The sequence below is a fragment of the Buteo buteo genome, chromosome 9, assembly GCF_964188355.1.
Source record: "Buteo buteo chromosome 9, bButBut1.hap1.1, whole genome shotgun sequence".
NCBI classification, from domain to species: domain Eukaryota; kingdom Metazoa; phylum Chordata; class Aves; order Accipitriformes; family Accipitridae; genus Buteo; species Buteo buteo.
In genome coordinates, this window is record NC_134179.1 from 22801712 (window position 1) to 22814057 (window position 12346).

At 34.4% G+C, this 12346-nt stretch overlaps 1 protein-coding gene across 15 annotated transcripts in view; it reads right to left on the minus strand.

Annotated features, from left to right (window-relative positions):
• The window catches only part of EPB41L2 (erythrocyte membrane protein band 4.1 like 2), a 120332-nt gene that overhangs the window by 35091 nt on the left and 72895 nt on the right, over positions 1-12346 (minus strand). For all 15 annotated transcript variants that reach the window (XM_075035700.1, XM_075035713.1, XM_075035709.1 and 12 more), the window contains 5 exons: positions 5288-5363; positions 3541-3759; positions 2995-3082; positions 1305-1457; positions 20-117 (listed from right to left, as the gene is read on the minus strand). In XM_075035700.1, coding sequence (XP_074891801.1) covers positions 20-117; positions 1305-1457; positions 2995-3082; positions 3541-3759; positions 5288-5363 — 634 coding nt within the window. The remainder of the gene's footprint in view (positions 1-19; positions 118-1304; positions 1458-2994; positions 3083-3540; positions 3760-5287; positions 5364-12346) is intronic.

A 12346-nucleotide genomic window follows, 5' to 3' on the forward strand; every position in this document is an offset into this window, starting at 1 on the left:
GCAGAGAATTATCATTTACCTGAAGAAAGTATGATGCTCCACACAAACCTTCCATAACCTTTTAGCAGCCCGATGGTTTGGCAGTTTGAACCCAATAGTACTCTCGAACTGTTCCAGCTGGAAAGAATCCATAAATAAATTAATGCATTTCACTAAGCTGGCTATTAACTAACAGGCAGAGCTCAGATAGTTCCATTACTGTAACAAGCTGTAATTCTCCTGTCATAAGACTTCATAAGATTTAAAAAAAAAAAAAATTAAAAAAAATCAGAATTTCTAGCCTTTTAATAAAATTATACTTGGTGGGCTAGTCATGATGGGTAATAATCACATTATCACTTCCTATCTGTACTAATGACTCTATTGAGAAATCCAATAGTACTTCAGTGTTCCTTGCTGATTTTCTGAATAGCTGCCCAATGTATTTATTTTTAAACTGCATGAAGTAATTGTACTGCAGGTTGTGCTGCACACTTTCCTTGGATTTAATAAAAGTCTGAAATCTATACTGCAGTGTTAAGCTTACCTCATCTGTTTCACTATATAATAGTTTCTTAGCAAAAACATTACATCTATGCACCATCAGTGAGTGCAAGAACAATACATCTGTGTTCCAAAACTTACAAAACTACAATGTTAGTATTGTACTATTGGTATTTAGACTTCTGTTTTGTTTTATTTATTCACACAGTAAAAGCTACCTTAAACATTTTAAAGTATAATCTAAAAAAAGCATTACAGTGTTTGGCATTTTGGTTTTTGTTAGATTTCCAGTTACAATGTGATCAGAATGTAACTCCCCCTCCTTCAGCAACTCCCACAAACTTATAACGGTATCTGAAAAGAAGGCTGAATCCACTATTTCCACAGCAGCTAACAGAAAGAGTTATAACATCCTACAGGACAACTCAAACCTTCGGTTACAGCTGTAAACTAAATGCATTGACATTTAGTGAACAATTATATCCAAAGAGGAAGAGAAGCTGGCTCTCTCCCAGGACTGCAAGTTTGTATAGACAGTAAGAACATGGCCAGAGTAACTAGCTTTCCCTTTAAAAAAAAATAAGTTACAAGATGGCATCTATCAAAAAAGAAAATAGATTTTCTTCTTGGTTTGCATTCACTAATCAAGACAAGTGTTTAATACAATCAGTAGAATCTGAAGAGGAAAAGAAAATGCTGTTGAGTTTTGCTTGAACCCAATATAAGCTTGTGAGGACATCTGGGGAAAAAATAAGGATGTTTTCTTGTTGCTGGATAGAAATGATTTCAGAAAAGAAACAAGACAGAAAGGTGCTACTTACTTCTGCTGGCCTGACTTTGATGTAGAAATTACTTCGCTTATAGGAAATCTTTAGAATTTTTGGCCAAGCAAAGCGGTTGATCCGGAGTCTATCTTTGTAAATGAGCAGTCCGTTAGCACATACACCCAGCATGATATCCACACCTTCAGAATCCTATCATGTATGAGACAATTTTAACAAAATCAGTTTAATAACATTCCAAAGAAGTAATTATCGCTGGCATACCTTGAGGGAATAATGCAACTGGGACTTGTTTCATATTCAAACCTGAAAGATCCTGACAATGAGATTCTTAAAGCAGAAATAGCCAAGTATATTCATTTTACAGGAAACTTTGGACTCTAAGTAATGGCTTTGGCACTCATATGCCATTGCATATGTCACAGTTCTGGGAAATTCTTCAGTATTCTAGCAATAGGGACTAAGTCAACAACTTACAAGCAAGGAAAGGTATGGTGGGTGTGCTACCAATAGTTTCAACAAATATTAAAAGAAGAAAAATTTAAAACAGGCCTTTCCAACTTAAAACAGTCAGTGAAAGTCTGAAGCTGGTGATCGTGGTCATCTTTTACAGTCACCTACTATTCCAGTAAAGATATAGGAAGTAACGGATAGTTGGCTGAAAATGTCAACACAATAATTTCAGAGTGCTGGTGGGCTGGGTTTCTGAGCATTCTGTTCCACTGACAGTGTTTGATGCAAGTTTTACAGGCTACAAAACTAATCACTTACCGATAAGGGTTTTATACACTGTACCACTGCACAATACAGCAGAATCTCTTGTCCTCCTCAACAACAAATCAACTACATCAAATGCCAATGCTGACATTAAAAAGTTGCTTCACTGGCATAAGTAACAGCTGCAAGCGAATCCTGGCAAACAGCAGCTCTAATGTTTGCAGTTACTTCACCATGAGAAAAGAAAGTTCCCATAAAACTCTAAAATTCTAAGTTTCTTAAAACACTACAGACCAAGCGAACTGCCACACTGCACTTGTATTAAAAAATGAATAAATGTTACAGACATAGTTAATGTACATGAATAAAAATTTAAGTATATTTCTTTCAAGTGCTTCTGACAGAACATAGGAAGAAGTCTATGGAAAATTGCAAAAACAAGTGCACATTGTTTCCATATGAAACAGAATTAAATAATGTTTCTCCAGTACTTAAAAGTCTTGGTAGTGGGAGGGGGTTAGTTAGCTGGTTGGGGGGAGGAGGGTAACTAAAAAAAAAATCCCCCTAGAAATGCAAATTTTATTTGACCTACCCAGAGGAGTGGAAAAAGCACCAAAACCCACCCTCCCACAAGACCTCCTCCCCCTCTGTTTTTAACTTTCATTGTATTACTAAAACAATTACATCTTCTTTTAGGCTTTACTTTATGGCCCCATGTCTCCTTGGCATCAAAAATCTGACATTTTAAAAAGGTATTTAGCCACTCTTATGAATAACATATTATTTCTAAGCTGCACATACACCTATGCATAAAATAAACTTAGATTTAAAATAAATTCTAAGGATGTTAGAGCTGTAAACTGAGTAGTTATCAAGACCAAGAGATAAAAGGCTTATACCTAAGAACTGAGGTATGAAATTTTTTAAATAAGCTATATATACTATGTTCTTTAATACTAAGCATGTCTATCCTAAAACCAAACCAAACCAATCCAATCCAATTCCCCAATACCTTGGCATGATGTAAATCCACTCCATACATGGAGAGTCTCTTCGCATTTTCTAGGAACTGGGAATCCGCCTGTGCTGGAGTCAAGCCCCTAAAATCATTGAATAAACCTTGAGTTTATTGACAAAAGAAGCAAGAATCAAAACTTAGTGGAATCCTGGAATTCAGACACAGAAAAAACTAAGTTTGTAAGGTATCAATAGCATTTTTGCCCTAAAGGGAAAGCGTTCTTTCAGAGCATATTATATTCCTTTAGTAGAGATTTCCACCTTCAGTCTTTCAAAATAGTCTAGCTGCATGTTGCTTAAAGTAATTCATATGCTCAGATAAAAATTTTCTCCAAAAGTTCTCTTCAGAGATATTAGCGAAGCTACTATTTTCAAACTGAAATTTTTAAATACATGAAAGGAAGAGGCTCTAGTTACATAACAAATGATTTCCAAATTAACAATAACTTCAGCTTCGCAGTTTTACACAGACTTTTAAGAGAATTGACATAAACATGACAAAGCGTGATGATTTCCTTTAATCCCACTGTGTCTGACAAACCTGTGTGTTTTGTGTAGCTCAGCTACTTTTTCTTCCATTTCTTGAGTTTGATTGGGTGCAAACTGGAATTCACTGATATAGTCGCTGCGGTGCTCCTCTGGGTCATGATCACCCAGCTCAGCCTGCAGGGTATATGAACCAAGGAGGGCGTGAGTCACAAAAGAACATGGCAGTCGACCAGAAGCAATATCCTGACGAAGCTGTAGGCACAAGAAATATCTGCAAGACAAAGAAAAGGGGGGAAAAAACAAACACACACACACGAGAACAGAGAAAGTGTTACCAATGGCAAATTTATGAGAGATATGGCAGAATTTATCAAGATGCATGTAATCATACAAGCATATTTTAAAATAAGTCAATGCATTAATAATTTGTTACACCTTACGTTATTTGAGCATTATTGCTACACAGTAAATTTCACTTCCGTTTGTAAGAGTCGATATTACTTTCATAAATAAGGTGAAGAGCAGGAAAAATTCTGATTTCCAACATAAATGAATGAAAAACTGTATTTAGTTTGTAACAAAAGCTGACTTCATTTCACTCTGTAGCCTGCAGGTATCTAAAGTTTACAAATAAAGCCCCATGCATTTCCTTTGACATTTCCCTTTGGCTTTAAAATTCTAACTTTTATATCCCTTGCAGTTCATGAGCTAATCAAGTTATGTAATACACAAAAGAAATCCGGTTTAGTACTGAACCCATAATTGCCTTCCTTAAACCATGGATGTATTAGAATGTAATACTTCAGGTACTGCATACAGTCTTCTACCAAATTTAACAAGTTAGCAATCAGTAGACATCCTACCCTAGCACAGACTTTTAATGCAAATAAAAAAAAAAGTTTTACAAGTGAAGCTTAAATTTTAAGGAATTTAGCTTTAAGCTATAAGTATAAAAAATGCTTTTATCAGTTGAACACACAATTGAAAAGTCAACAAGCTTGCTGAAAATTTTCAAACAAAACACAGACGGCTTCTTTTAAATACACTGCGTAATACATGTCTTAGACTATTTCTAGTAATATATCAGCTACACACTTGTATAACACTCTTATTTTGTGCAGAAGACTCATCCGATGCGATGTGTAGTAACATATATCCTGCCTCAGCAGTGTCAGCTAACTCCAAAACAAAACTAAGTGTTCAGGTTTTCCATAACTCCTGAAAAAATGAGTGTCAATTCCTTGCACTCTACCCACTGGTTATTTTAGTCTTGCAGTGCTACTTTTTAGGTGCCTAGAATCCACTGCTTTCCAAGTATTTTCTGTCTAAGAACTTTAGAAGAGAAGTATTTTCAGGTTTTATTAAGTTTTATGGTTTTATTTAATGGATATGTATAAAACTATGTTTTCACCAACCTAGCCTAGATTATTACTGAAGTATCTTGGATGCCTCGAGCTTTGCTCTTAATATTAATACACCCACACCTTCAGTTATGATATAATAAAGCAGCAGCCTGACAATAAACCGCTGGCTTCTTTCAAATATGATCACTGGCATCTTACCTCCCGCTCAAATCATATCCCCACTTATCATTAAATTCTTCTCTCTCAGGTGTCTTCCTGAAGTTTTCACTTTGCCTTTTCAACCTTGTTCCAAAAAGCAGTTGATGTAAGAACATTTATAGCGTTCTACAGTAATAGCCAAACCTGTTAGAGCATCCAGAAACTGAAGAAATTGTATATGGCCTTCAAATTAGACTAACAGTAATTTTTAAGTTTAAAATTAGGAACTATGCATACCTAGTGATGTCTTCAGTCAACTGTGAAGGATCAGGGGGATAAAACTTCACATTAAAGGTGAATATCCAAGGTAAACCTAAACATGGGAAATGTCCAATTGTTAATCTTAAACAAGTTGAGGCAAGCAAAGAAAGAACCTCACTGAAAAATGTTAGGCAATCATATAAATGTTAGATCACTGCAATCATGAGAAGAGTTTTTCCCTTTTTTACAGTATATTAGTATGAAGCATAGATTATTTTCTTTATCAGGTAGTAACTCATATACACATACAGTGAAAGATTAGCATGTTAAAAATTATTTTCAAAGAATGTTTTGCTGTAAGTTATATAAAGATCAGAAGACATTTTTAATTTGAAAACTACCATAATATATTAAACACTTTTAAAGTATTCTGTGTTCAAAGACACTTGCACTGAATTTGTGTTTGTTTCCAACTCCTCCAAGGCTAACAGTTTCCTCCTGTTTAAACTGACTGAGAGACTGTACAGCAACTATGAACATGAGATGTCAAAATGAGGTCTGCGTTGTATACAACAGAAAGATAAGTAAATTATTCATATTCGTACAGAATGCATGGAAGAAAAAACATTAGCCATTCCTCCTTTAAAATATTTTTTGAGAAACAATATCTTTAGCAACTATAATAGCAATGATATTTTAAGTTTAAATTCTCATGTTAGAATTGTTAATACCACATGCATTTTTTAAGCAAAAGCATGCTTAAAACTAGATTAATAATTTGACAAAGCATAAAATGTTGCCTTTAGTCATAGCTCTAATTTTAAATAAATTTTTAGGATTTGAAAGCTGAAGTCACTCATCAATAATTAAAATACATTCTCAGAATGTTACTCTACCAGTATTATAACACTATGTACAAGAGGAATACGTTCATTGGAAAGTACTAATAACTTGACAAAACGTAGAACTTTCCTAGTCAAACAGATTTTATTAAGTACAATGCAGACATATATATGTACTAGAAAATCACAAAATAGGAGTCTAGGAAAAGAATTTAATAGTTTGGTTTTGCATGCTGCTTGAAAGCAAATGCAGTTGAGATTTATCATATCTTGCCAAACATAAAGAAAGTAAAACTACAATGTAGATCTGCTAAAAATAATGAAGAAAGATAAGAAAAGAAATCAAAATATTATTGAAACAATTAAGTAGCCATTTTTGTCTTTCTCTCGCCCCTTTTCTCCTAATGCAAATAATATTCTGGCAAAAGACCTAGAAAAACTAATCTTTGGTTAAAAAAAGGTAATAATTTTATAAAGCTTGTTAATGATTAATTTTGGACAGTAAACTATTTTAAAAATCTGAAATCATGCTTTGAAAAAATGTTTTTTTGTTGTTGTTATTAAAAATAAGACTGAAATGCCATTTCCAACATAATGCTAGAAAAGAGTGCTGACATTTTTAAGATTATTTTCTTTAAAAAAATCCTGTTTTGAAATTTCACAGCTGTTAAAGGTGAAGAGGTATTTTGTGCCAAAATTTCTTATGTCTTTCAACATTTCAAAAATTATTTCAGTTTTTCAGACATGACTATTCATTGGAGCACTTCAATTTCTGCTTAAATGTGAACTTCATTCTCCACCTTGCTGCTAAGTTATTATTTCTTTTTGAGAGCTCAGAATTTTGGTGTATCTTAATGTTCCCAGTTATCAATTATTTGTTAGAACAATGATAACTTTGCTTACAAAATAAGGCAGTACTCCTTAAATGAGAAAGCCAAATTTATTGGAGGTACATGTAGTACTGAACTGGTAAAATATGGCTCATTGCATCATCTACTGCAATCCGTGCAAGAGAGAATTAAGACAAAAATACCTTTAAAAAAATGTCTAACACTAATACATATAGCATGACAAACAGAATTAAAGCTGGAATAGATTAGCCCACTTCCATCATTTCTCTCTCAGGGAATTAGTATAATTTAATGAAAAGCTGCTGATATTGAGTAAGCCAAACTGATGAAGAGAAGCAATTGGGCCAAAAATATCTATGCAGAAAGTGTTCAGGGAGAGTTGTCATGTTAACAGGGCTGTGGGATGGGGAGAAATGGATGAAGGATGTGTCCTTCCACACAGGTACTAAACCAGTCTTCAAGTTTTCCTGGAATAAGGCAATTTTTCCTCATCTAAAATTGCAGTTAAACTAGTCACAGATTAATTCCTGCTTAACCTATTTCTCTTTCTTGTCAGCATTTCTACAGTTAGCTTTCAGAAAGCACTGTAGCCAGAGGAGCTAGACACTGTTTGAAGAAGGGAAAAAAAAAAATCATCTACATTCTCTATAAAAAGCTAAAAAGAGCATAAATCCTTTGAATGTATAGACTATGAAAAATTTCAGATGTCTACTCATACTAATACCATAGCTAATCCATTGAAAAAATGTTGTAGTTGACTTTGTACTAAATATTTTCTGGACAGTTCATGACTTTATATTTTGCCTGATTACTGAAAGCACGTTTATCCCCTGAATATAGACTAGCAAGTGTATTACAATGTGCACAGTCTATATTTGTACTTCTCACTACAGCATACTGTTTATAGCCGCATAACCAAGGCATACAAACATAATTGTCTTCACACAATAATGCACACTATTACTGCCGCTTTCAATTGGTGGCCAAGACAAAAAAATAAATAAATCTGATATTTAAAATGCTATTTAGCATTCTGTCCCTGATAAGGCTCTCTGTTTTGATGTTTAATAATATGGGCTATAGAAATGTCAAAAATATTTCTAGCCAGCTCGTTACCTCAAAAATGCTTCTGTGGCAACTTTAGGCACATTCTTAGAGAAAAAGAATGCAATATAACCAACCAGCTAGCAGCATACAATTAACATGATTCATCCCATTTAAACTGGGAAATCAGTGAGGGTTTTTTTCCAGTAAAAGCTTCTTCTAGCTTTTACTCATGATATCTCTTGTGTCTCAGCTAAGATTTTTACGGTACTGTGTGACTAAGACAGATACACTACTCACAGGCAGATGTAAAAATGCCCCATAAAATTAAGAAAATTACTTCTATAATTTTTCTTAAATTACTGTCAAGAAAATAAAAGAAATTAGGAAGATCTACAGCTAGTCCACATTTTCAAAAATGCATAAAAAGCAGAGTACAGACAGTCAGACAGTCCTGGTTGGACTGATGAGATTCAGCTCACAAACTCAGACATCTCCAAACAGCAAAACCTTTCTTTATAATTAGCAGACACACAGAAGCACTTCTGCAGGACAGCTCTTGCCTTGGCACAGATACTTAGCTGTCTTCACCACCTATAAGCTGGACTCTAGTGTAATTAGCTCAGATAAAAATTAGCTACAACTTCTACAGATATATAGTTATTTACATAAAATAGATGGATATAAAATAGTGACCCCCGTATTTTGATGCCTGAGCATAACCATACGTTTTGTTAGCATTAAAATCAGACAGCCAGAACTGTATCTTTAAAATGCAAGACCTTTCCTTAATTAATTCTAACTTCCCTTAGCACTTTAAATACAAACTTTAGATTTCTTAAGTATTTTAGAACACTGTGCTGCAAAATTCTAAACTTGTGATAATGTTATTCTCACAGAATTGTATTTATGAATTTATCACCATTTGGTCTACTGTGTAATTTAAAAATATACCTATTTAACCATATCTTTATTCTTCTATATTATCCTCTTCCCTGAGCAGTTGTTTAAGCTGTGTTGCAGAATATACCATAGAACCAAGAATGTAAAAAAATCCATTTCAAATCCATGACATTCCCAGAACTACCTTAACTGTTGGCTAAGTACATCTCAAAGACTAGGCCAGTATTGGATTTGGCTGGTTTTAAGTTCCCCAATCTGAATGACTGGATGCCCATTAACAAAAGGATGTTGAGAACAATCTTCAGCATGAATTAAGAGAATGGTTTAAACATATAGCCCAAGATTTGTCACCCAGCTGCCTTACCTATTGTACTATTTCATCTGTCCTAATCCACTTCCATAGAATTACAAAGGATTTCCCTCACCCTCCTCAGTAATTAAACTGAATCAAACAACAAACTGAATCAACAAGCAAATTAAGTATGCTGTCTTCAGTCCTTCAGTTAATCACTCCTTTCTAAAAAGAAAACAACTTTTCTATCCCCATAACCATTCTCTTTTGACACTAGTTTCGTTCAGCCCTACACTGCTGAGATGTAATTATATACATAAGACACCACTGACTCCCTTCATAGCTAATGGAAGAAGAGTGGCATGTGGTTTGGTTCCCCTCTCAGGCACCTATTTCAGAATGCATTCACTCACCTCCTGAAAGTGCCTGTTCCTTCAAAAACAAGTGCATTTACCTGAGGTGGACACAGTTAACCTAAATTAGATCAAATTAGTCATTTCCTGGGTACAGTGATGAGTTTCTACAATCTTTCTGGCTAAATAAGTATTCTCTTGACAAAAGACAGTAAGACAATTTTACAGTTAATTTCAAGAGCAAAATCAGTTAAATGTACCCTTTATGTGGTGAGAATGCATAACCCTCCCCTATACCAGTGTATTCTGCCCTCAGAACATCCAATTCCTCTCCATTTCTTACAAGATATACAATACAGGATATGCAATATGGAAGGGTTTTTTTCCAGTAAAAACACTAATTGTGCTGCAGACTAGAGATAGATTTAATTGACATAACATTACCTTGGATTTAAACTATTCCACACAGCATACAAATCTAATTTCCTTTTGGAAGAGAATGACTTACATGCACACTAAGAACAGGATATATCCCAAAAATAGTTTCAAAATTTGTGTGAAGAGAAAGATAACCAGGTCTATAACTCAGTTTCATATACTTTAATTACACAAACAATAAAAACAAATAATCAGGCTTACCAAGACAGATGGTTTAAACATTCACATCTCTAATCTTTACCCATAGCTGTAAACATTTAAACTGCAGACAAATTCTTGATCTTCAATTGCAATAAACACTACGATTAAACAAGGTTCATATAGTTTACTCATTCAATTCTGTTATACTGAGAAGGAGAGTTATGAAAATACCTATAAACAAAACTGAGTAGAATATCATGTGTTCTATACTAACTGCATGTACATCTCACACAGATAAATTCTCAAATTAAATTTTATATAAGGGTGAACCTCCCTACCCTCTGCAAAATCTCAATTTGACTATTCCAAGATCAGTTGCTACTGCTTGTAGCATCACAATATTCAAGCTGAAGTTCTCCATTTTGCAAAAGCCTGAACCCACTTTAGATGTAGCAATTTTCAAGACGACTGTGACAGAATTGTAATTACCCCACCTGTCCCTGATTAAATTAATTAGAGGTTTTAACACATGCCAGTGGATACCCAATTACATGAATTAAAAAAAGTCAAGAATTAATCTTCCTGAAGAGATCAGGCTGGCTAAAAGCAAACAAGCTTTTTGCCACCTTTGTAGTCCTGAGAACAGAGCTAGTAATTTGTGGATCACATTCATTAGCCTAAGTAACATCAGTAATTGCTGAGATCTGACATTATTGCCCAGCCAAAGGCCAACCCGAACAAATAAGAGATCACATAAAAGGCCTGAGGACCCTGGCTTAGCAAGAGACAGCCTGATGCAGAACATTATTTGGGGGAGATTAAAGGATTCTTATTTTGTCTTCCCCAGTCACAGGTGGCACATACATGCCCAATGTGCAGAGTATTGGTATTGTTCACTTGTAAGAGAGAGACAAAGATTGTTATAAATATTAAGTTGCAAACTGATGTGCTGAGCTCCACTTCCAAATTTGTCACCTTTGTGTGTTCAGATCAATGTGTATGTCCAGATATGCTTATCTAGCACACTAGTGCTTCAGTTTGTGCTGTACAAGAGAATAAGAAATTAGTTTCTTCATTTCAAATGGACTAGTAGGTTTTACAGGTACCTTAAATTTATTATAATTGAGTATTTTTGTACATAAGTTTTCCATTCTTGATTCAAAGACAAATATATTTAGAACTAAACCAGAAACAAAAAAAAAAGGTCTTGTTACTTGATACTCATGTAGCTGGGGGATAAAATTTATCTTTGCAGTACATTCCAATATGTGGAAACTTTAATCCACTGATTATGAGGAACACAGCTGATAGTATGCTGATTACTTGCAAATTGGTGTAAGCAAGTTTCATTTTAAAATGCTTACAATGGTGTTCTTACTTGGTTGTTTGCCTTATACACTATGCCTATAAACTCGGAAGTGCTATGGACCAGAGAAAAAAAATTCCAGTCATGATGTCTAATTCAAGAAACTGGACTTGATCTCCACTTAAAATGTAGATCTTCATGTTATATGAAAAATCACATCCCCTTAAAATATTTTTTATAAAGAGCTTTATAAAATCTACCTGGCTAGTGAAGAGTTTTGACAGAGTTTTATGCAGAGTGAAATAAATTCCTCATTGTGTATTGAGGATAGGAAGTAGAAAGACTTTTCACATGGATTGAGTCTGAAAAGCACTGTAGTGAGACATTCCAAGATTATGCTCTACTCCATTTCCATTCTGGAAATGATGGACATATCAGAAAAGCCAATGGTGGACTGAGCAGTATTGAAGAATATACATTTTCTGTAAGACGTATTGATTCTCTTTTTATAGTTTCATATTCTTCTGGTGAGTCTTTGGAGTTAGAAAGTCCTATAGCAGCAACCATGACCGTCTTTGCAAGATGACATTCTCCATCCCATAACCCAAATATCAGCACAATGTTGAAAACCATCTACTGTTTCAGGATGCAAAAAGATCAACTATTAGTCACATACAATACAGGAATATTTGGGGGCAGCAGCCAGTACAACGGTTAACTTCTACAGCACAAGGCTGAGTGATTCTTTCTCTCCTTGGACAGTGGACAGAAATAGAAGCTTTGCTTTCTGTTCTAAGGCTGAATACATGACTATCAGATGTAAATTGTTTGAATGCTGTAAGGATACATTTTAGTCAATATCCAGGCTACTAAGTTTATGAAGAATATTTCTGTGAGGAAATAAAAGGAGCGTAAGATCTGGATA